Raw genomic sequence first — 25,597 nt, 5'->3', positions numbered from 1 at the left:
CTGAATTCAGGACAAACAGTAACAGGATATTAAGGAATTGGCTCTGGCCAGTTGGGATTGTGGAGGCCAGTCTGAAGGAAGCAGGGTTAGCTGGAGGCTGGAAACGTTGCAGCTCAAGTCCAGGATCTGTAGATTAGAACAGTAGTCTAGAGACAGAATGGTTAGTGCATTCTTCAAAGATCCCCAGTTTTCCAAACAAGTTCTAGGATGCTTTATTCAAACAGCGGCAACTTATTAAACTGATGTTCCTCTTTATAAATCCCTATTACCTATATTCTAACCCCTTCATCCCCAAGCTCTTTGGAAAGGCATCTTTTGTTTCTACAAAACATTTTAAGAACCAAAGGAATCTTTTAGGTCAGAGATTTTAGGCCAGAGTCCCATTTATTCATTCACTTAACAAATATTTGTTGACTGCCTATAATTTACAAGGCACTGTTATAGCCACTGGGGCTACAATCGTTGAGGAGAAAAATTCTACCCTCATGGAGCTTATACTCTATGACATCTGTGTAGAAATTCCAGAGGATGGAGCCAGCCATTATTCCTTCCTCCTGATGGTTACGTACCCCCCTCCCACAGTGAACAGAAATGCCCTGTGCAATCAATACAACAGTTCAGAAATAACAGTGTAACTTCCAAGCCAAGGTTATAAATCGTATTGCACTCTCTTGAATCACTCACTCTGGGGGAAGCCAGCTGCCAACATAAGGACACTCAAGCGGCCCAAAAAGAGGTCCATGTGGCCAAGAATTGACGCCTCCTGCAAACAATCAGAGCTAACTTACTAGGCTCGTTAATGAGCCATCTTGGAAATGGATCCATGAGCCCCAGGTAAAGCCTTCAGATGACTGAAGCCTCAGCTGACACACTGACTGGACTATGGGATAAAAGACAGACTGCCCAATTAAATTTGAATTTCAGGTGAACGATGAGTAATTTTTTTAGTAAAAGTATGCCCTGATTATTGCATGGGGCACACTTCTACTAAAGAATTATTTATCATTTTTCTAAAGTTCAATTTTAACTGAGCATCTTATATTTTTATTTGCTAAATCAAGCAACCCCAGTGCAGTCTAACGGGAGTCCTGGGCCTGAATCACTAAGCTAAACCACTCCTGAATTCCTGAACTACAAAACTGTATGAGATAATAAATCCATGTTGTCTTAAGGCACTAAGCTTTAAGGTAATTTGCTACGCACCAGTGGATAACTATTACACAGAAAGTCTGTGATTCCACTCAAAGTTGTATGCAAATTTCTGTGCAGAATTGCATAGGTATATTTTCTGGGTAATGGCTTTGATTAAATTCTTAATGGAGTCAGAAGCTATTCCCAAGCATAACATACATGAAACAGAGCAAGAAAAAGAAGGCAAGAGACGCAGGTTTAGTTGACCTCTTTGGAGGGTTAAGTCAAATGACATTTCCAATAGAACTTTCTGCAATGACAGAAATGTTCTATATCTGCACTAGCCAATATGGTGGCCACTAGCCACGTGTGGCAACTGAACACTTGAAATGTGGCTAGTGCATCGGAGGAATTAAGCTTTTAAGTTTAAGTAGCCATATGTAGCTAGTAGCTACAGTATTGCACAAGACGACATCAGAACATGGGGCAAAGAGTCGTAACAGAATTTGGGCTGAGCCACCCAGAACTATAGGACGTTCTCAAAAAGTATAAATTCACTGACACAAGACCTTGTCTGATACTTCTTTATATATCCATCCCCACTATTACTCTCCACCCATCCTAGCAACCAGCAGAGCCTTCCTTATCATTGATTTGTGGAAATTAGGTAGAATGGCCCCACGGAACACGCATCACAGCTAAATCTTTGTCTAAACCCTAATCTTGGAAAGATTCACCCTGACAAGAATTTCCGAGTCTCTTTTTATCATATTCCAGCTTCACCCCTTACTAGCTGTGTGACTTGGTAAAATCATTTTACCTCTCTGTACTTCAATTTCCACATCTGTAAATTGGGATCATAATTATCTACCTCAAGGTGCTATTGTGAAGATTAAATGTATTAATGTACATGTAAAGCACTTAGAAACCCCGCACAGAATCATTTTTAAGCAAATGTTAACTATACAATGTATATAGTAACTGTAAGGTGAGGCAGGGGAACGCAATCAGACTCACAGCTTGCATCAGACCGAAACTTTCCGGACCACCCAGTTCCAGAAACTGACCTGACCTGGAGACTTTCCAGACCACCCAGTTCCAGGAACTGACCTGGGGACTTTCCACCCGGCCCAGCCTTCCCGCCTTTCGAGGGGCGGGACTAACGGTCCCAAGACTGATGCAACCGGCACCAGATATTGCAACGATACCCGAAAAGACCACCAAATAAGGAATACCCTGCGCCCTCTCGGATTCGCCACACCCCTTTCCCTTCTTCTCCTATAAATTCGGCCCAAACCCTCAAACGGGCGCGACTTCTCTGGCCCCTTTCTCTCGGACCAGTGAACCTCGCCCGGGAGCGTTCCCAAATAAAGCTTGTTTAAGCTCTCCTCCGTTTCTTGGTGCCGTTCCTTACAGTAACAAATGTATTATTAGAATCACAAATTTTAACATAAACTCAGCGACTTGCATAAAGCCAGGTGATTATCCTTACCCCACGTGGCCACGTTCCTGGCTCGGCGAACGTTGCTGCGCTTCTTGAGAGGATGTAGACAAGGCGGCCCCGCTAGTCAGAGGATCCCAGCTCAGCTGCTCTGGCGGCCTCTTACTGACTGCAATTCCCCATCGCAGCCTTCTTACTTGCTGTCTTATCATACAGAATAAGCCACAGTCAGGGTGTGTGACAGGGGAAATTTAGACCTATTTGCTCTCCCCAGCAATTATTTCTCATAATGCCTCCCAACCACTACCTTCCGCTCTCAAAGAGTTGCCCCCCGCCCCCCTTGATGCCTCTCTTTCCGTCAGTCCTCCACTGGCCTCCATGGTTCATCTCTATGGTTCAAACACAGCCATGTTACTTGGGGCAGAGAGACTTACTGAGGGTCTTAGGGAAAGAGAGTTCCAGAGAAAAATTATGTTCAAGAACTCGTGAAGAAATTACAGATTTGTTTACCATTGTTACTTCTGCTGCTTGCCTCACTATTATTTGCACATGTAATTGGTTTTCAACTTGTGTTTACTTTAGGATAGAGATTCAACGATGTTCACAGACTGCTTAATGGGCCAGCGCTACTTTGAAGCGCTCTGAATCACATTATTTTGCAATTCAGCGCTCTGCCCTTTAACCCAACAATGAGAGCCAGTGTTCTGCTGGTAAATCAGGGACGTTTAGCTTGGCTGACCTTGCTAAGAAGGCAGTTTTACCAGAAAAGAGGAAAATAAAAAATCACAGATGGGAAGAAAGAAATAGGCTTCCAAAGAAAGAAGCCAGGGGGATTGCTTCTTGGAATTGTCCCCTTGCCGCCATAGTTTTAAAAGTTAAAATCAAGACCAGGCATTTCTTCTGGAGACCTCAAGAGACTCCAAGATTGCAGCAAATTATTTTCTAAAAGTGTTTTATTATCACTTGATTTAGTCCCCAACTCTGCCACTCTCCTTCAGATTACCTAAGTATAAAACTAGAGAATGCATGTCAGTCACACATGGTAGCATCCTGTGAGCTAATCAGGAGCTTTGATCTACACCCCTGACAGAAAGCAACTCTCTGACAAGCAATCTTCTATAGCTGCAGTCTGGGAATTATCATTTCTTGGAATTTCTCTTTCTTTCTAATTTACTGCAGGTATCCCTAAGACTGGGACAGTAGAAAACATGGATAGAGTCAGGAGCAACATGAGGGAAAGACAGTGGGGTTCATTACAAAAATGTACATGTGTTTGTGTACATATAAAAATCACCAAGAGAAATGGCGTTTACTTCTTAACTCTACTTTGTCAAACTTTATTTATCCAAAAAAAAAAAACAATCTTACTGATTTGTATTCCTTCTGGACACACCGTCCCAGATTTTATTTATTGAATTATGTGGTTATCCTGAAAGCAAGATAAATTTGGAGAGCACGATTTTCTACATATATGTGACTCATAGTTTCTTTTTCAATTTGGGAGCCACCGAAAAACACAAGATAAGAAACCCTTCCTTCTACCTTAGCTACCACTTCCTCCAAATATTCTGAGGTAAATCTTGAGGATTAAATTGACCAATGCCCTAATACTTCAATTGAACATTGGTCAAAAAGAAGCTCAATCTTAAAAATGGGAAACCTAGAGAATTGCTTATTAGTCTGCAGGACAGTTTAACCAGGACTTTTAAAATTTTTCTGGGAAAGATGGGGGAGTTGAAATTTATCTTTACCTTGAGTCCAGTGGAATTATAAGAAAGTCATTAATTATCCCACATCCAACCCTCAGTGACTCTGCTTAGGGCTGGGATGGTAAGAATGTGCCAGACCCGTGGATGGAGGTAGACAGGCCTGTGGGGCCATTATCCAGTCTGTAACTTCCATAGAGGATGGAATGGAGCCCCGTGACAATAGCGGAAAGGTGTTACTAAGAGATGAAGACGCCTAAGTAGCAAAGGGCCAAATACTGAATGACAAATCAGGTTACACTGCATCTGGAAGACACTGGGTAGCCAGAAGAAGTTCTTGAACAAGGTAATAAAATAATAACTTAGTATTTTAGCATGTAATTACCGGATTAGATAAACTGGTAAGTCAGACAGTAGGTGATAGACTTTTGGACTCAGGAGCTATTATAAAAAGAAATGACAGGGTGGTAAATTACTAGTAAGGAGATCGAATCAGTAATCAGAAACCTCTCAACAAACAAAAGTCTAGGGCCAGATGTCTTCTCCGGTGAATGCTACCAAACATTTAAAGGAGAGTCAATACCAATCTTTCTCAAAAGCTTCCAAAAACTAGAACACTTCCAAACTCATTTTATGAGGCCTGCATTACCCCGATACCAAAAGCAGACAAGGATGCTACAAGACAGGAAAGTTACAGACCGATGTCCCTGATGAATATAGATGCAAAAGTCCTCAGCGAAATATTAGCAAATCAAGTTCAACATTATATTAAAAGGATCATACACCATGATATGCTTGAGTGAGATTTATGGCGTTAACTTAGTTCATAGGAATCTAGATCAACTTTCTCTTCTATGAAATATCATGTCAACCAATTGCATTGACGACATGCGGATTGGACCTAGTGAACAAGAAATAGCAACTACTCTAGACTTATTGGTAAGATATTTGTATGTTAGAGGTTGGGAAATAAATCTGACTAAACTGAGAGTATCTCAGTGAAATTTCTAGGGGTCCAATGGTGTGGGGCCATGTGGAGACATCCCATTTACAGTGAAGGATAAGTTGTTGCATCCTGCCACTCCTACAACCAAGAAAAGCACAACGTCTAGTGGGCCTCTCACTTCACAGCAAAAAAAAAAAAAAAAAAAAAAAAAAAAGTGCTGCAACAGGCCTTAGTATTTTGGAGCCAAGCCCTGCCATCCTCTGCAAATAAATGCTCTTCTTTCAGGAAACAACTCTTGGCTTGCTACTAGGCCTTAGTAGAGACTGAACACTTAATTGTGGGCCACCAAGTTACCATGTGAGCTGAGCTGCCCATCATGAGCAGGGTGTTATCTGACCCACCATGCCAGAAATTTGGGCATGCACAGCGGCACTCCATCATTGAATAGAAGTGATGTATATGTGATTGGCCTGAGCAGGCCAAAGCACATGAATAAGTTATGTGAAGAAGTGATGCAAATGCCTACAATCCTTACTCCTGCTACACTGCCCTCTCTCACCCATGTTCACCTATGGCCCCATGGTACACGATGAGCCCCATGATCAGCCGACGAAGGAAGAGAGAACTCATGCCTGGTTTACAGATGGGTCTGCACAATGTGCAGCCACCACCCATGAGCAGACAGCGGTGACACTACAGCCCCTTCTCTGAGAACAGCAGTGAAGCGAGATCCTCCCAGTGGACAGAACTTTGAGCAGGGCACCTCATTGTCCACTTTGCTTGGAAGGAGCAGTGGTCAGACGTGCGATTATATACAGATTCCTGGGCTGTGTCCCATGATTTGGCTGGATGGTCAGAGACTTGGAAAGACGTGATTGGAAAATTGGTACCAAGAAAATATAGGGAAGAGGAACATGGATAGACCTCTCTGAATTTTCAAAAAATATGAAGATATTTGTGTCCCATGTAAATATTCACCAAAATGTGACCCCAGCAGCAGAGAGCGTTCATAATCAAGTAGAGAGAATGACTTGTTCTGTGGAACCAGTCAGCCTCTTTCCCCAGCCATTCCCATCATAACCCCATGGGCTCATGAACAAAGTGGCCATCGTGGCAGGGATAGACGTCACGCTTAGACTCAGCAACATGGAGTTCCACTCACTAAGGCTGACCTGGCCACGGCCACCACTGAGTGACCAGTCGGCCAGCAGCAGAGGCTAACACTGAGTCCTCAATATAGCACCATTCCGCAGGGTGATCAGCTAGCTACCTGATGGCACGTTGATTACATTGAACAAAACATCTATTATGGAAGGGGTAGTGTTTTGTTCTCACTGAAATTGACACTAAGCGTGCATATGGATTTGCCTTCTCTGCATCCAATGCTTCTGCTAAGACTACCATCTGTGGACTTACAGAATGTCTTATCCACACATCACCGCTTCCAATCTAGGATCTCACTTCACAGCAAGTGCTGCAATGGGCACATGCTCATGGAATCCACTGGTGTTACCAGGTTCCTCACCATCCTGAGACAGCTGGTTTGACAGGATAGTGGACTGGCCTTTTGAAGATTTAGTTACAGTGCCAGCTAGGTGGCAATACCTTGCAGGGCTGGGGCAAGAATCTGCAGAAGATTGTCTGTGCTCTGAATCAGCATCCAATGTATAGTGCTCTTTCTCCCATCCACTGTTCAGAAATCCAAGAACCAAGGGATGGAAATGCGAGTGGCATCACTCACCCACTGGCATCACCCACTGTTATTATCCCTAGTAATCCATTAGCAAAACTTTTGCTTTCTGCTCCCATGATCTTATGCTCTGCTGGCCTAGAAGTCTTAGTTCCAGAGGGTGAATGCTTCCACCAGGAGACACAAAAATGATTCCATTGAATGGGAAGTTAAGACTGCCACCTGGCCGCATTGGGCTCTTCAGGCCTCTGAATCAACAGGCAAGGAAGGAAGTAACTGGGCTGACTGGAGTGACTGATCCTGACTACCGAGGAGAAATTAGACTACTACTCCATAGTGGAGGTAAGGAAGAGCATGTCTGGGATACAGGAGATCCTTTAGGGCCTCTCTTAGTGATACCACGCCCTGTGATTAAGGTCAATGGAAAACAACAACATCTCAATCCAGGCAGCACTACTAATGGACCAGACCATTCGGGAATGAAGGTGTGGGTCACTGCATCATGTAAAGAACCACGAGTAGCTGAGGTGCTTGCTGAAGGCAAAGGGAATACAGATTTGGTAGCTGAAGAAGAGGGTTAAAATACCAGCTACAACCACATGACCAGTTTTAGAAACGAGGACAGTAATTGTCCTGAATATTTCCTCTTTATTTTGTTATGAATTTGTGTGTGTATATTAAGCAAATATCATTTTTTTCTTTCCTCTCTTATTTCCTTATCATGCAACATAAGAGTATTTACTTTATATCATAGTATTTAAGTATTGTTCATTTTACATCATAGTATTTAAGTTACAGGATATCAAGGGGAAGTGTAAACATCCCTCAAGTTCTCAACCTCCTCTTCTGGGGAAAGGGTTAGTATGTTATCAGTTGTATGTAAGATAGTTGTATCATGTGAGATGGAATTCTGACCTTATTATTATCTTTATTTGGAGATTAAGTATGGTTTATAGAGATGTGTATGGGGGTTAATAAGTTAAGCCAAGTTAATAAGGGGTGGACTTGAGATGATTAATTTTCTGTGTCAACAACTTGACTGGGCTGTAGGATGCCCGGGTATCTAGTTAAACATTTTTTCTGAGTGTGTGTGTGACGGTGTTTCCAGAAGAGATTGACATTTGAATTGGTGGACTGAGTAAAGCAGATTGCCATCCCCAATGTAGGTAAGGATCAGTCAATCCATCGAGGACCCAAATAGAACAAAAAACAAAGGAAGTTTGAATTCTCTCTCTCTCTCTACCTAATTGCTTGAGCTGAGACTGGTCTCCTCCTGACCTTGGAATGAGGCTTAAACCATTGGCACTCCTGGTTCTCAGGCCTTCAGAGTTGAACTGGAATTTACACCAGCGGTGTTCTGGATCTGTAGCTTGCAATGGTAGATCATAGGACTTCTTAGCTTTCATAATCACATGAGCCAATTCCTTATAATAAATTATATATATATAATTATAGGGTTCTCTGAAGAACCCTAACTAATACACTCTACTTATATGTACAATATTTATATACACTACTTCTAAAATCAAATGAAAACTGAAGTAGCTACATTAATACCAGACAAAGTAGACTTCAAAACAAAGAATATATCAAAGAGACATTTGACTGGCAACAAACGGGTCAATTTATCAAGAGGACATAATAATCCTAAAAGTTTATTCACCTAAATCTACACGAAGTTAGAGATTTCAGTACTCTCAGTAACTGATAGAACAAGCAGTCTGAAGATCAATAAGGATACAGAAGACTTGAACAACACGACCAAGTTGAACTTATTGACATGTGTGGAACCCCCCACTGAACAACAGAAAGCAACTACTTTGCAAGTGCACATGGAACATTCACCAAAATAGACTATATTCTGGGCCATAAAACAAATCTGTACAAATTTAAAAGGATTGAAATCATACAAAATATGTTCTCTAATCACAGTGGAATTGAACTAGAAATCAATAACAGGAAGATATATTGAAATCTCCAAAATATTTAGAGAATTAAATGTTATTCAATAAAGAACAAATCAGTGTTTATTAAAGCTCCATATCCTCAAGATCAAAATCTTGGAAGTCCCATTCCTAGGTGAGTACACCTCTAGACCCATTCAAACACACAGACACACACACACAGACACACACACACACACACACAGTAGATTCATGGAGCATGAGAGCTTTAAAAATTTATTTCAATCCATTTAAAAATATCAGTTTGAGAAATTCATCATATTTATACAGCTGAATCTTTCTGAAAAGTTATGGAAATTAACTACTGTGTTTTTATTTCAGTAACCAAATTTTATCTTGAATGTTGGTTTATTTTTTTTAAATTCTTTATTGGAGTATAATTGCTTTACAGTGGTGTGTTAGTTTCTGCTTTATAACAAAGTGAATCAGTTATACATATACATATGTTCCCATATCTCTTCCCTCTTGCATCTCCCTCCCTCCCACCCTCCGTATCCCACCCCTCTGTGTGGTCACAAAGCACCGAGCTGATCTCCCTGTGCTATGCGGCTGCTTCCCACTAGCTATCTATTTTACGTTTGATAGTATATATATGTCCATGCCACTCTCTCGCTTTGTCACAGCTTACCCTTCCCCCTCCCCATATCCTCAAGTCCATTCTCTAGTAGGTCTGTTGGCTTATTTTTGAATAGGACCAAGTATTACAAAAAATTTAGAACATGTTAACGTCCTATATCAACAAGAAGTTCTATTACCATCTTCAACATATCAGAATAGTGGTTAAGAGTATGATCTACTGAACCAAAGGGCTTGGATTTGAATCCTGTTTCCTCCATTTGTTATCTGTGTGAAGTTGAGTAAATCACTTACTTAGCTTCTCTATGCCTCCATTTCCTCATTTGTAAAACAAGGCTAATAATAGTACTTATTCCTAGTGTCGTTGAGCTGATTGAATGAGTTAATATAGGTAAAGTGCTCCCAGCAAGTTTAGGTTTAAATATTAATGTTGCTCTTTTCCTGTATTTGTGTCTTTGCAATCCACAGCCCAAGACTAAGTTCCAATGTTCCTGCTCAGAAGAGATGGTATATCCTAGCCTGAGTTGCTTGGGACTTGTATTAGGCATTTAAAACACTGTAATTATAATGTGAGAGAAAAATGTCTCCTAGAATATGTAGGGAGAATATATCACGTTCCATAAATTTACTTTGCTCTCTTTACATTATTTGCCAAGATTGCCAAAGGGCAAGCTCGTGAGATAAGATTCCTCACCAACCCACTGGATGAAGCAACAGGTTTGACCAATAAATTAAAGTAACTTATGGTCCCTTCTACGGGCTAAATGTGTCCCCTCAAAATTCATATGTTGAAGCCTTAATCCCCAAGGTGATGGTATTTGGAGATGGAACCTTTGGGAGGCAATTAGGTTTAGATGAGGTCAGAAGTCATAAGGGTAGCGCCCCCATGATAGGTTTAGTGCTCTTATAAGAGGAAGAGACCAGAGCTCCCTCTCTTTCCACGATGTGAAGATACAGCAAGAAAGCAGCTGTCTGAAAACCAGGAAGAAGGCCCTCACCAGACACCCAATTTACTGGGACCTTGATCTTGGACTTCCCAGCCTCCAGGACTGTGAGAAATAAATGTTGTTTAAGCCATCCAGTCCGTGGTGTTTTGTTATAGCAGCCAGAACTAAGACATTCTTGTTCTCTCTCCCACCAACATGGGAAAGACTGTTGATCACAGATTAGAATTCCCGGTCTGCGTTCCAGCGACCTATCAGCTGCAGGCACCCCCACTGTTAGAAGCAGGAAAAACAATCTCTTAATAAGCCAGCATCCCAAGATCAACTTTTCCAGAACTTAGCCTTGCTTGTCAATATCGTTTGGATCTCAGGAATTTCTGTTTCTTCCTTAAGTCCTCTGCCTCATTCTCTACTGCAATTCTTGAGAGCGAGCATCCTCACCCTCCATCAATCTTCCACAGGGGACATGAGACAAAATCTCCTAACTGTATTCAAAAGAAAAAAGGGAGAGAATTAAGAGGCCCACACTTCCATGGCACAAAAGATTAGTATTTCAGAATACCTGCCCTGTGGGTGTCTCAAGAGAACACTCCCACACTGCACGTGAACCTGCCCCTGCCTGGCAAGACACAAACATAACAGCCACGTGTCCACAGGACAGTAAAGGGGCCAGCACTATAGTGAAATGAGATGAGCACCACCCTGGGAGGCAGAAGAGCCATTTCTAGAGTAAACCAGCTATGTCACAATGGATAATAACTGTAAAATGGCCGTTTTATTGAGTATATACAGCCAGTGTCCTGAGTCACAGCGGGCACAGAGCCATATCGTCAAGTCCCTGCCCTCACTAGTCCAGAGGAGGCTTGGGGACCAGCTCTCCTCAAAGGTGGCTTTCTCTCACATTTAATGAATCTGTGCACCACATCCGTGGGAAACAGCCAATCATTGCATTTTTAAGAGACTCCAGACACTTAGGAAGTCTCCTCATCATCCTACCAAAGTATTTAATCCTACGGGGCCACAATCATCCACAATCGTTAGAGATCTTGTCCAGGTTTACATCACACCTGACTTCAGCAATTCCCCCCTCAACACCCCGGTGCTCAGTGTCTGTGCAGAGAAGAGTTTCTGGACTTAGAGTTCAGTGGGGGCCCTTTATGAACTACTGTTATGGTACACACTGGGGATGCATATGATCTAATAATACACCAATCCTGAGACTTTCATGTTAACCAGTTTCTCCTGAGGGTGTCTGGTAAAACTTTCCTTCGATGAGAAAATTCCACTTCACTATTACGGAAAGTTCCTTTGACCTGTCTGTGTTCCCAGCCCACTTGGTCAGCTGATTATTGCACAACAGACCCCCATCCAGCAGCACATCTGCTTTATTCTCTCAATCAATGCTTCTCTGTCTTGAGCATCATTGATCTGTTATGTACTTGAGGCCCCTCCCCTGGGATTCAGTACCAGCCCCCTCTCATAGGGATGCACGGAAATAACAGTGATAACAGAGTAGTTCTTAATGTTTGTCCTTTCACAGGAAATTGTCCTCAGCCTGTGAATCAAAAAGAACATTTTATTGTTCCTTCTTGTGCCCACCTTTTCACCTTCAGCCCACCCCTTCTGAAACGACAGTCTTCCCATCTAGTCTTGTTAACCCTTGGATGAAAAAAGCAAATTTTTTTACATGATTGATGTTTTGAGGATAAAGCTGGAGCTTTGCCTGACAGGAATAAATAAAAAGACAAATTGTAGGTGCTTTGGTGGTCACAGCAGGGACTCCTATCATGCCATCAGCTTCCTTGTCCCCAAATGTGTGAACTGCCTGAAAGACCAAGGTAATTGAAAAGCATGCATATACCTCGGGCTTCTCAGATATTAACGGAAATTGCCTCCTACTGCGGTTGCTTTCTGGCCCAGTGATCTGAAAGAGAACAGGTCATTCCATTTCTACCTAAAGTATTGAATACACTTTAACTAGTCCATCAAGGAAGAAAAGTCTCAGTGGACTGGTAGGTTTCAGGACTAATGCAGCGGTTCAATTCTGCCACTCCTGTACTAAGGATGCTCCAATCTTCCCCCCCCCTTCTTTTCATTTCTCTTCTCTCCTCTTGTGTCTCCTCCTCCTCTCCTACCTCAGAGAAAGCAAGAGTCGTAGATACACCTGAACACCCTAAGTATGTAACATCTTCCTTTATCTTCAAATTTACGATGACCACCTTCACTAGCTATTATGCTCATCTTACAAATAATCCAAACGCCTGTGGTGGGTCAGTATGTGTGTGAGTATGAGGGTGTAAGAAATGTTGGTAGGTATAGAAAAAAATATAGAACAAATGATAAACTGTGGGGTCGGTCCAAACATATTGATGAATCCATATATCTTAACCAAAAGGAAAAGTGATGAATAATTTATGTGCAGCTGTTTCAGGGAATGTTGAGTAAACCAGCCGCTCAGCACCTGCAGCTCTGAGTGGCTACTTAACAACAGGATGGACGCACAAGTCCCATATGAAGCTGAGATTAGCAATGACCTGCCTAGCTGAGAGGGGGAGCTCTCAATCAAATGAGCCAGTTACCTGGCTTGTTGCTAGGCAACTCAAGAGTTCCAGCTCAAGATTTCGCGTCCCCACTGTACCCCACCTGAATACCAAGAAAATTCCCTCTGTTTCAAGGGACTTACAAGCACCCTGGACTGTTGCTGTTGGGAGGGAGGTTCCATACAGAGCAGTCAGGATGGGGTTCAGTAAATCTCAGGGCATTGATAAGCAGCACTTCTGTTGGTCAATTATCAGGAAATGTGTAGAGTGTCACAAGAAGGCACACTCTGACGCAATTAGGAGACCTTCCAAAGCAGCGTCTCTGCCCAGGTGACTTACAGTGTCCACTTAAAATGTGAGTGATGGCCAGCAGGATGTGACTGAGCTCCCATGGAGCTCCCTGAAACTGGTCGATGCACCAGCTGATTCCCTCCTCTCCCTCTGTCCCCTGCTAGGTCCAGATGACTTTAACTTCAGCACTTTCTGCCTTCTCTTCCAAGGCTAGATCCCATCCCAGCCCAGGTGTCCCTCACCTGGTCTGCGGCAGAGGGAAGGGCAGATGGGGACAGTCTCACACTCCCTCTGCTCTCATTGCAGTCAATTTTCATGGCATAAACAGTCCTCCCAGCTTTCCTCAAAGTCTTCTCTTCAGATGTTCAAGAACTTATTTTGGAAGTTTCAAAATGTGTTTGAAGTCTTAATGTTGAAAGTTACTTTCTTCTTGCAGCCCTGCTGCCACGATCCTAATTCGCGCATAGACAATTGTGAAGGTCTCTGTCCAACTAGAGGAAAGGTCAAGTATAAGGATGTTCAGAAAACTTAAAAAGGCATGAAATTTCGTATTTCAAGACAGCAACTCTCTGCAACCTCATTCACTGGTCCCCTCCTTCTCCACCAGCTATTCACTCATCCCTTGGATAGACCTGGAGGACATGATGCTGAATGAAATAAGCCAAATACAAAAAGATAAATACTGTATAATCTCACTTTTAGGAGGTATATAAAACAGTCAAACTCATGGAGCAGAGTAGAATGGTGGTTGCCAGGGGCTAGGGGCAGGGGAAAATGGGGAAGTGATGGTCAAAAGATATCAAATTTCAGTTATGCAAGGTAAATGAGTTCTAGAGATCTACTGTATAGCACAGTGCCTGTAGCTATCGATGCTATAATGTACACTTAACATTTTCTAACAGGAAAGATCTTATGTTAAGTGTTCTTACCATAATAATAATAATAATTAGGGTGGGAGGAAACTTTGGGAGATGCTGGATATGTTTATGGTCTGGATGGTGGTAATGGTTTCACAGATGTATACTTATCCCCAAACTCATGTACAGCTCTTTACATGTCAATCATACCTCAATAAAGTAGTTCGAAAATTTTAAAAATATAAAAAAGAGCACATTAGCCATCCTTCATGGAAAGTCTTTAAAATTAAACATAACACAGATTTTAAAATTTCAAAGTATAGTATCTTTAATGAGTTTTTTAATCATTGTCATTTAAACTAAAGTTTCATTGAAATGTATCAGAAAAATACAGAGATATTATTTGTATATAAAAGCATATTTTAAATTCCATTGAAGCCCACTCATTTCATCAACTACAGCTTTTATTTTGTTTTGATGAAAGATGAATAGGGAATAAACAGAAGGCTAATGCCTCAAATGGATCTACCTGTAGAGCCCCCTCAAAAATCTAAGTATGTATCCACATTAGAGAACACTTCTCCCAAATACGCAATCACCCAATAGCTCAGGCATGAATGATGCTTCCTACAAAAGGAAAGGGGAGGAGGGGGACAAATTACAGGTCTTGTGTTTGGAAAACACAAGAAAAGCTCCAGAGAGAAGCCTCAATTGTAAATACTTGTTCTCAGACAAGAAGGTAGAAGGTGCCCCTGTGACCATAACATGATGGATTCCACTCTGATAGCAGTGATTCAACCTCCTGACAAGATTAGGGATCTCTAGGTGTGGTGCTTGGCATGGAATAATTGTATCTGCCTTTTTCCATTCAAGGTCCCCTTTGTATTCAGTTTCACTGAGCCGAAGCCAGCCTCTCTAATCTTTCTGTTTTCATAATCAATTTGTAGAGTGTGTTCTGGTCGGTTCTTTTAATCATACTAAAAAGAATCATAGAGCATTCAGATTTCTCTAGTCCAACCCTCTAATTTTCAGATTAAAAAAAGTCAAGGTCCAGAGAAGTCAAAAATTTTTCCAAGAACATACAGCTCCTTCAAAGGTTCATCAATATCCTTCAGCCTGACTGACACTTAAAAAGAGAATAAAAAGAGGATCTGGATTCAGGTTTGGGAGAACAAAGGGTTGTGTAATTATGCAGGGCCTGGGGATTGGGAGAAGTGGACCTGGAGTGGAAGGAGAAAGAATGGGCCTGCGTGCTGAGAAGCTGTCTACAGGGCCGGGCGTGCAGAGGTTTTAACTCGGCCACGCGGCTGCAGGATCGCGAACAGGCCCACCGGCGCAGGGAGCTACGGGGCTTCGGCGGCGCAGGGCCGGATGCTGGTGACGGAGATGCTCTGACCTCGGCACCTCAGGACGCCGGCCTCACACTCTGTCATCGTCCGCTCCCTGCCATTCGCCTCCACGCAGACGCTGAACCCTGTTTCCTCGCACTCCGAGGCGGCTCTGCAGACACATTTGCTGCTCTGGGCTGGAAAAAGAAGCGAGAGAGGCTTGGTGGCCCATGGTGGAGGTGGAGAAGACAAGGCACATCACGTCCAAAGTCGTGATGTTTGGTAATTGGAGAGCTGTAGACGCTCCTGCCTCGCGTGATGCAATCAATTACCCTCCCCTCTCCCGGACCCCCAGGAAAAGCTGCAGGATTGGGCAAGGGAGGCATTTCACTCCACTCCGACAGAATAAGCAGGTTTTGAGGCTGCTGCCAGGCTTCCTATCGATGGGACCCCCGCGGAGCGGTTCTCTCCTCCACGCGCTGCACAGGGGGGACCCAAACCCCCGGTGTGACCCCTCAACGCCCAGACCAAATGCAGAGACCTCAGCAAAACGCCGGGCTGCAAGGCTCAAACAGAGGGAGACAAAAGAAGAATTAACTTGCTTTGAGAGAGAGAGGGTATGAGATGCAAAAGGCCTCATGCCCCATAAAGACCCATCAGAAACAAGTCGGGGAGGAAAGCCGTGTGTGCGCTGAAGGTGCGAGGCTGGAACACACCAGCCAGGCGTCCCCAGAAGGAGGGTAACCAGGTCTGCCAGACCACTGTGGTGACTGCCAAACCGAAAGTGACCCAGACGTGGCTATATGTGTCATCATCTCTGCTGCAAATGGGATGGGAGTGAGGGGAAAGGTGCCCAGCGGGTACCGGCCAGGAAAAGGAGGGCCTGAGGATCTAGCAGAGACCTTACAGATCAAGATCGCACAGTCCGGCTCCCAACTTGACAGATGGGGAAACTGAGGACGGTGACTTGGCTCTGGCGACCCAACTCTTCCCCCCCCCCCCCCCGCGGAGGAGGGCTGGCCAGTGCTGGTTGTCAAGATCACTGTTAAGTGCTACCTGGACACAGCACCAGCAAGTACAGAATCACAGCTTGAGAATGTAGTACCTCCTTTTCTATTCTCTTCACATCCTTCTGATTGCTTCTAGGAGAAAGTGTCAGCTTGGCACGGGTGTGCTTTCAACACGCCCCTGACACTTGCTAAACACCCTTTATCACAAGGAAGCTTCATCCTCCAAGCTTTGAGCAGCATCTGGCTAGAATCTCCTACCTTGTTTTGTTTCATTGTATGTATTTTCATGGTTACCTAATATTTATGGCAAGGGATGTTTCCTATTAAAGATGTGATATAACGTTTCTTCTTTTAAAAATTGTTATTTTTATGGGAGTCTGTTTCTTTTTGAATGAGTACATAATATGGCTAATACAAGGACACAGCAAAAATCATGAAGGTGGAACGTGATGTTTGGGAGGACATTCAGACCATCAGGGAGAGTTCTTGATCGACCCCCTCCCCAGGGAAGGCAGTCAGGGAGGATAGTTCATGCTCAGACCAGTCGGAGTCTTTGATATCCTCAGGGATGTGCTTTGATCTGCCGCTAAACTAGAAAACTTCACTCCTATTACTTGAGCATTTTTGTAGCTACAAATATGAAATGCCCCTTACCGTCACATTTTCCCCATAGTGGACACACACCGCAAGCTTTCTCAGCTGAGGCAGGTAGAGTACAGCTCTCCCTACCAGCAACAGTGTAATTTCTACCCTGACATTGGAGAACATGCATCTTGCAAACTGTCAGAGGCAGTATCCTTTTGCTTCTCTCATCTCGAGCACACACATCCAAGGAGGATCTGAAACAAATTTTTTAAATTACTTTATTTACAAGATTTTCTTTCTTCAAAGCTGAGAATGAGAAGTGAAAGGTGAGGCTCTGGGTTCGATGCCTCAGATGTTGTCACCTACAGCAAAAAGATGGAACAGAAATGCAAATGCCCCTCATTACTAGGGCCCAACCCCCTCCAATCTTCAAAATGAACATATTTTGCTCTTTATTTACTCACAAGTTTTACAAGCTTAGATATCTAGTGTCAATGTAGTTTCATCTAGAACAGATCAGACACAGCAAATTAGAAGAGAAGGCAATGTCTGCTAGCCACAGATGGTAGATTGACGACAAAGAAGGAGACAGAAAATTAGCAAAGATCAAAACACTCAGAGGAATGGGAGTCAAATGGGACCACTGGCTGCAGAAGAAAGTATCTCCTCCCAAGCCAGCAGCCCTGAGAGTTCAGGTCCATATTATAGCATTATCCACAGCTGATGACTGAATCCTCAAGGGAAAATGAACTCTATTTTTCAATGCTATTTTTAGAGTATCTACGTTTACAGAATAGTTTAGAAATATCTCCATAAAATGGGTTACTTTTTTTCGTATGCATTGGTGTTAAAATAGTGCCAACTATTTGAAATGTCACTAATAAAAACAACCACATTTCTGAATGCTGATGGGTAAGAAAACAATTACTGTAGTGAAACCCTAGACAGCAAGGCTTTTTTGAATAGTAAACAGAATCTATATTTACTTATATATATTTAGCTCTAATGTTTACTTCTCTGACCAAGAGTTAAATTTATTTGGACATTTACATAACAGAAACAAATCCTAGTATTTCTTTTTTATCTGTTTATTTAAACTTTAAATAGAAGTACGCAGAACAGCTTAAAGGGCAGAGAACTTACAAGGCCATCTATCTTGTTATCAGTATCTGACGTTAAAACTCTTACCATATTTATAAACAGGCTGCAGATAAACTCAATGAATCAGAGAAGTTGGAAAGAGGATGAAAGTGAGTCAAAGCAAACAATGATTAATAGAGAATAACAGCGCAGTCAGAAGATTCTGGGCTGACCATTTCCACTTATGCTATTCAGTTTTATGTTCTCCTTCACATGAGAAGTTACTTCTCATAAGATACCACCATAGTCATCATTACCCAATGTAGGTGTTCAAGGAGATGTGTTTTGGTGACCATACTAATTGAAAGCCAAGTAATTGGCTAATAATTTGTGTTTTGATTCTTAACCTTAAAGATGGTCAGTAAGTCCTGGGGACTGGATATCTTCCATTTGCCTCTCCAGATTCACCCTCCACTCTTCTCCACCCTGCCTGGGAGGCTGACACGTATGGACCACATCAACAGACTTCCTTGTCCTCTAGCTTCAGGGGTGTTTGATCAATGGGGGAGTCTAGCAAGAGATTGGAGGGAGAGAAGAGGGTACAATGGGGGGTTTTATTTCCCTGGCTCACTGCTGGAGATCTCTGAGGTCCCCAAATGAGGGACTCAGCTCTTCCTCAACTAGCGCTCTGTCAACAGGTTTTCATAAGTGCTCCTCTCTCACACCTTCTGGCTTGGGCACTGAGATACTATAAACCCGAGCTGCTACCAGTCCAGGGGTACTGCCCCGTGGCTTGCAGTTTTCTTTACTCTGTCCACATTTCTGTAAATAGTCCCACCAGTAAACCTCCTCTTGTCTCAATTTAATCATGCCCTCTGTATCCAACAACCAGTAATTACTCCAGATATCTTTCTACAGTGGAGTGATTTCAAGTGCGGTGGTGTTCTTAGAATGCAAATCTAGAAATAAACATATTTCAAGAATCAGAAAAGCGGCTGCTTTTGTTTCTCTTGGTATCTTTAAGAGTTTATGTCTCATGGGAATTTCAGCCCCAATCTCCTCAAGCTCTAAATCCTCAGGTGACGGTTTTGTCATTTTGCCCGATTTTATGCAGGGAGCAAGCGGTCTCAAGCAGTCCTTCAGCCTTTCTCACCACCCAGATTAGAACACTGCCTAACACCACCAATGGTCAGCCCTGGTGACCCAGGCAAATAACAAGCAGCAAATGGACTGGACTGAAATGCAAAGACCCTTAACCCATGGTAAGTAACACCTTTGAGCTAACAGAGACTAGCATCTAAGAAATCATCCCATCTATTTTTTTAATTTAATTATTATTTGTTAACTTTTTCTTTTATATTGGAGTATAGTTTATTAACAATGTTGCGTTAGTTTCAGTTGTACAGCAAAGTGATTCAGTTATACATATACATGTATCTATTCTTTTTCAAATTCTTTTCCCATTTAGGTTGTTACATAATACTGAGCGGAGTTCCCTGTGCTATGCAGTAGGTCCTTGTTGGTTACCTATTTTAAATATAGCAGTGTGTACATGTCAATCCCAAACTCCCTAACTGTCCATCCTCTGCACCCTTTCCCCCCGGTAACCATAAGTTCGTTCTCTAAGTCCGTGAGTCTGTTTCTATTTTGTAGATAAGTTCATTTGTATCAATTTTTTTTTTAAGATTCCGCATATAAGTGATATCATACGATATTTGTCTTTCTCTGTCTGACTGACTTCAGTTAGTATGACAATCTCTAGGTCCATCCACGTTGCTTCAAATGGCATTAAGAAATCATCCCATCTATTTTAAATAAAACAGAGAAGAAGACAGAGCTTACCCACATTCATAAGGCATTTTACAAACACATCTTGAATTCTGCAGTTTCTCCCAGCGCTGACATTCAGGCACTTCCGGTGCCAAAGGGGCATCTAAAAGAAAACGATAATGGAGAGGCAATTATTAGGTGAAAAGCTTCTTCATAGCAAACAAGGTATTATTTTAATTGTTGAACCAGGCTCTGTAATATTCTCAACTGCAACAAGTTTGTACAGTAAAAAATAAAGCTATAAAGCATTTTACAAGAGCTAGAGCATTCCTAGGACCACCCAATTTCATTGGTCATAATAGCTACCATTTCTTGAGCATTTACTCTTGGCCCTGCCCTTTTTATACATTGTGATATTTAATCCCCTTAATAAGTGCCCGTTTAAGAGATGAGGAAACTAAGAGACAGAAAAGTTAGGAAATTCATGCTAGTTAACAAATTGGCCAAGCCAGGACTGAAGTCCATGTTTGTCTGAATTGAAGGCCCATAGAGTAGGCTCCCTTTCATCAAGTACATGGGGGTTTAAAAGCTGTTTGTTATGTGGACGTATTTTGCCCAGTGCGCCTATAATGAGACAGAAAGCATACGCTCACTTGACCTATACAAGAAGAACTCTCAGTACCTCAAGGACAACTATAATAACCTCTTACATGTAAATGTCCAAGTGGTCTCCCCTCAACAGTGACTGAATGTCTGGAGGTACTTACATTAATGAAATCCTTTCCTTTATTTTATGTTTCCTACAAACCGATAGAAAGCCAATCATCATTCCAGCTTTGACAGGAAAACACTTCGGTCCAACTTACAAGAGCATAATCTGCCGCGGCCTAGGCTATGCCTGCTTACAATGTGAGCAGTCTACACCACCCTGCAATTTCCACCTCCTGCCAGCCTCATTACAATGGAATTCAGTGGCATACACTTTTGCATCATAAAACTAGCTACCTGCTGGATATATCTATAAAGGTCATTTGTCTGAAGGATGTGTTTTCATGGGTGCACAAACTATGGAATACTTCCTTACTTCGGAAAACGTAAGAGCTTTAGACATGACAGGAAAATCTCATGAACAAGGAAGGCATAAACTTGTGAAAATGGTAGCAAGGTGAAGTATGCCTGCCGTGTCCAGCAAGGTCTCTAGCAAGTACTTATTCTTTAAACATTTTTCTTTGAAATGGTATTATCTTTTATTTTTTTTTACACAGCAGGTGCTTGTTAGTCATCAATTTCATACATATCAGTGTATACATGTCAATCCCAATCGCCCAATTTGAAATGGTATTATCTTAAATGCAACGTAGTATCCTGAATTGGATCCTAGACCATGAAAGGGATATCGGTGGAAAAACTGTGATGTATGAATAGAGTCTGTAGGGTAGTCAATAGTATGGTACTATTTAATATTAATATCTTGGTTTTGACCAACTAAATTGTGTCAAGGTATGTAAGGTGTTAATATTATGGGAAGATGGGTAAAGGGTATATGGAAACTATACTTGCAAATTTTCTGAAATCCTAAGTAATTCCAAAATAAAATATTTTAATGGTATTATCTAGATCAATGCTTCTCAACCAGGGGCAAATGTTTGCCCCTGGGGACATTTGGCAATGTCAACAGACATTTTTGGTTGTCACCCCTGTGAGACGCTACTGGCATCTAGTGAGCAGAGACCAGGGATTCTGCCAAACATCTGATAAGGCACAGGACAGGCTCCCACAACAAAGAATTATCAGGGCTCAAATTCCAGTAGTGCTGGGGTTGGGAAAGTCTGATCTAAATGGATCAAAACTGAAGTTCAGTGATTAAGCCATGCACATTAGTTCTGTATTATTATTAGCAGTTTATTTGCTAACCGTTCATAAGGATAGAATTTCAGATTTTAAATATTTTCTAAAAGTTATTATAATTTCTTTGCGGAAAATCGCTTGTAGAATTACCTACACCAAAGACTTTTGCATTTAAAAAGAATATAGCTTTGTTATCTTCATGGCTTGACTAACCCAAGTAAACACACTCTTAGGACCCACCTACAGTATGTACGTTTACTATTTTAAAATCAAATATCTTCCCATCAAGACTGAGTACTGATGCGGGTGCGGATAAATAACGGGCTAGTGTTTAATGGATACAGAGTTTCAGTTTGGGAAGATGGAAAAGCTCTGGAGACGGGTGACAGTGATGGTTGAACAATAATGGGAATGTACTTAATGCTACTGAATTGCACATTTTTAAATGGTAAATTGTACGTTGTGTATATTTTACCACAATATAAAAAAGACTAAATACTTGTACATCAGGTATTTTAAAACTCTGGAGGCTGACAAACCTGGAACTTTTGGTTTGTTATAGGCTTATTTTAAGGGTAGTTAGTATTGTTATCTAAGTCTTCTGAAAAACACACAGATCTGAAAAACACCCTTAATTAAAACCTTAATAGGATTTGCTACTGAGTGGGAGAAAATTCATGCCAAATGTGTTATAAAGTGACTGAAAGAGACATTTCAGAAAAAAACAAGTATATAAAGTATATAATCTCATTTGGAAGAAAAGAGCAACCTCATCAACTGTACATTGTTCTCCTTAATTTTAGCATTATTGGTACAGGTCCATTACTTTATCCCAAATAAACTCATAGTTATACCTCAGTGCATGTAGAAAACAAAGCAGCTGTCTCTGCTCTGACAGCTACAGAACATGTGAGAACAGGCAGGACAGACATTCCACTGGACACGCAGCCCTCCCATTCTGTCCTCTGTGATCTATTTAACACAATCAGTCACAGAGTGCTCTCTTTTCAATTGTGAAGATCTAATTCACCTAATATTACTATTCATGGAATCAACTACTTCATCTTCACCATAGAAGACAAATTTCAGCATCGAATTAAAAATTATATACTCAAGAAATAAGAATATCATATAAAATAGAATGCAAGTGTGATTTTCCTCTTGTTTTTAATTGTTACAAACATAATATTTTCCATTTCTTAAAAGAAATGTAAAGAAAGAGGAGGTTATTCTGAAAACAAATCTATCCCATTTTAAGTATCTCTAAAAGAAATAGTTTGGCTTTCTAAATCTCTTCCTGCCTTAGCTTCTTAAAAGACCATTTTATACCAATGGACTTATTTACAAAACAGAAATAGAGTCACAGATGTAGAAAACAAACTTACGGTTATCAGGGGGAAAGGGGGCAGAGGGATAAATTGGGAGATTGGGATTGACATGTACACACTACTATGTATAAAATAGATAACAAATAAGGACCTACTGTACAGCACCGGGAACTCTACTCAATACTCTGTAATGGCTTATATGGGAAAAGAATCCAAAAAAGAGTGGGTATATGTATATGTATAACTGATTCACTTTGCTGTACACCCGAAGCTAACACAACATTGTAAATCAACTATACTCCAATAAAAAATTTTTTTAAAAACTATTTTAATTTGCCATGTGTTCAAAATACTGGATATTTGGATTTCTACCTATAAGAACAACTTCACAAACCACACTACTTTTCCTTCAATAACTCTGCTTTGCAGGGTTATATGTAAGTGCTTTTATATTTTCAATTTCAATACCACTAATAAACTCTAAGAGCCCAAAAATGAAACATACAGAATTTTATATAAATTATGATCTCAACTCTATACTTCATAAAAGTACATTTTTAAAAATCAGGAGAAAACCAGAAATCAGCTTTTAGAAATTCTTTATTTTCTTGGCACCTTAACAAATATAAAGCTAATCTTTGATATGAAGGATTTAAGTTAAAATTTCAGAATCATCAGGGCTATTCTTGCCTTTCCTTGAATTCTGTGAGTCTATCTGTGCCATGTGCAAAAAAGTCTGTTACCCACTCTGTGAACTGACCTCCTTCTTGTAGCAGGGCAAGGATGGAGGGAGTGACTCCGTTATGGAGGTTCAGTGCCTTGCAGAACTGCCGCAAGGACTCTCATTCCCTGAGTGTACGTGTCCTTGGACAGACCCAAGAGTCACTCACCTTTTTGCACACACTGGACGTTCTTCATCTCAGGGCTCCACTTAAGGCTGGATCCGCAGAGAAATGTCGAAGGACCTTCTAAGGACCTGCCACCTGAACAGGAAAAGGTCACCTTCTCACCAACGGTGTAGAAAGGTTTGTGGGGATGACTCTGTATGCCATCCATCAGTGCAGGTAGAACGCAAGCAATTTCTAGAGAGAAAAGAGAGAAGAATACAAGGGTCACTGCTTTCCTAAACCATCTTTTAAAAGAAAAGTGACAGCCTTGAATGGTGCTGATACACTTGCTCTGCTTTTTCTAATTAGAGGACAAGGAGGAAGAGGTGAGTTCACTCTTAGGATGCCCTGAAAGACATATCCCAACATGCCTGGCATGTTAATGACATGAATGACTGAAGGCCAAAACAGTTCCCATTCTCTCACCCCTGCCCTCAAAGCCATGTGACAACTTAAAATGAATAAGCCTTTTGGAGTCCTGAAGTCCAGCCTGCTGTTAAAACCAGACTTTTTATAGCTGCTACTTCTTGTCTGGTGAAGTCCCACCAGAAATTTCCCAAGAGCTGTGTTCATTTGCATATCATTAGCATGTACCCAATTAGATATTTTGCTATCTGAAATCTTTAAAGAACCACCTTTAACCTTGCAACCATAAAAGTGTTAAATCATTTTCGGTTTCCCAGTTCTATCTTTTCTTATTCCATCACATTCATTAGCTCAAATCTTCTACTTGAAAAAACAACAAGGAGAAGAATGAGAAACATGCATAGTCATGGAAGGTGAGTCAGAATTCATGATTAAAAAAAAAAAATCTTGCCAATCTCTCTAGTGGACTTTGGACAATATTCTACAAAGTACTGCTTTATTTCTGCACCATTTTAATCAGACAATCCATTCATTCATTCAAAATCAGCATTTATTGAGTGTCTATATTTTGCCAAATATGCTGTGTGCTACTAGGGACACAAAACACTAGTCACATAATCTGCCTTCAAAAAGCTAATAATTTAGCTTCAGATTTGTTTATTTCTGGCCATGACACATTTGCTGGTTTCACATGAATGCTCCCACTAAGACATATAGAAAGGCTGTACAAAGTTAGAAAAAGTATTTCTGAGAGCAACAGACAACAATCAGAGCAATGGAAATTTGAAGGCCCAAGACTCTAGAAAAAGGGAAATCTAAAGTAGTGATTACAACGTTTGGTAATGCTTCTGTCCTTGAGGTTATTTGTAAATTTGAAAAAAAAAACATTTTTTTTTTAATGTGCTGAAGGGCTGCTAAACTAAGGAGAAAGCTGCAACTCAGAGGCTGAATAGCTGCATAGAGTTTTTAGCAGTCTCACAGGGCTAGGAGACCAAAAATTAGAGTCCAGTCCTGTTACAAAGGAGGAGCCTCAGTAGAAATCCCATACTTTCCCTTATGATCCCTTAATGGATACAACCTAAGATAAAGGTAAAGCAGACATAAACAAGCCTTGTTCTTGCCAGAAACAAACCTAAATCTTTTCTAGAGGAAGATAATACCATCCATATGTATTTTTTTTTACATATAAATCTGGCATTCAACCAAAACTAATCTAACATTCAAAAATACAATAGAGGGGCTTCCCTGGTGGCACAGTGGTTGAGAGTCCGCCTGCCAATACAGAGGACACGGGTTCGTGCCCTGGTCC

The 25,597-nt window shown here is 41.4% G+C and overlaps 1 protein-coding gene, 2 long non-coding RNA genes and 1 pseudogene across 5 annotated transcripts in view; 1 reads left to right on the top strand and 3 right to left on the bottom strand.

Moving 5' to 3' along the window:
* Positions 1-3,599, bottom strand: part of LOC114891890 — a 253,784-nt gene extending 250,185 nt beyond the window's left edge. Inside the window, exons 1-2 of the long non-coding RNA XR_003792628.1 lie at positions 3,007-3,599; positions 2,624-2,776 (exon numbers count right to left, since the gene is read on the bottom strand). This is a non-coding gene — a long non-coding RNA (uncharacterized LOC114891890). The remainder of the gene's footprint in view (positions 1-2,623; positions 2,777-3,006) is intronic.
* A 1,567-nt stretch (positions 3,600-5,166) lies between these two features.
* LOC114892072 lies at positions 5,167-7,542 on the top strand (annotated as a pseudogene).
* A 1,891-nt stretch (positions 7,543-9,433) lies between these two features.
* LOC114892833 lies at positions 9,434-13,667 on the bottom strand. Its single transcript, XR_003792781.1, has 3 exons — positions 13,472-13,667; positions 12,260-12,322; positions 9,434-10,883 (listed from the first exon to the last, which is right to left on the bottom strand). It is a non-coding gene; the product is annotated as an uncharacterized LOC114892833 (long non-coding RNA).
* A 713-nt stretch (positions 13,668-14,380) lies between these two features.
* The window catches only part of C7 (complement C7), a 77,258-nt gene continuing 66,041 nt past the window's right edge, over positions 14,381-25,597 (bottom strand). For 2 of the 3 annotated variants that reach the window (XM_029216438.1, XM_029216437.1), the window contains 4 exons: positions 23,926-24,117; positions 19,932-20,022; positions 17,079-17,263; positions 14,381-15,611 (listed from right to left, as the gene is read on the bottom strand). In XM_029216438.1, the coding sequence (XP_029072271.1) occupies positions 15,430-15,611; positions 17,079-17,263; positions 19,932-20,022; positions 23,926-24,117 (650 nt within the window). In that variant the 3' untranslated portion in view covers positions 14,381-15,429. The remainder of the gene's footprint in view (positions 15,612-17,078; positions 17,264-19,931; positions 20,023-23,925; positions 24,118-25,597) is intronic. The other variant, XM_029216439.1, reaches the window with a different exon arrangement.

Source organism: Monodon monoceros, unplaced genomic scaffold (assembly GCF_005190385.1).
Source record: "Monodon monoceros isolate NGI ecotype Baffin Bay Population unplaced genomic scaffold, NGI_Narwhal_1 Super_Scaffold_12, whole genome shotgun sequence".
Taxonomy (NCBI): domain Eukaryota; kingdom Metazoa; phylum Chordata; class Mammalia; order Artiodactyla; family Monodontidae; genus Monodon; species Monodon monoceros.
The sequence above is the reverse complement of the archived record's forward strand: the minus strand, read 5'-3'. Positions and strand labels throughout refer to the sequence as shown.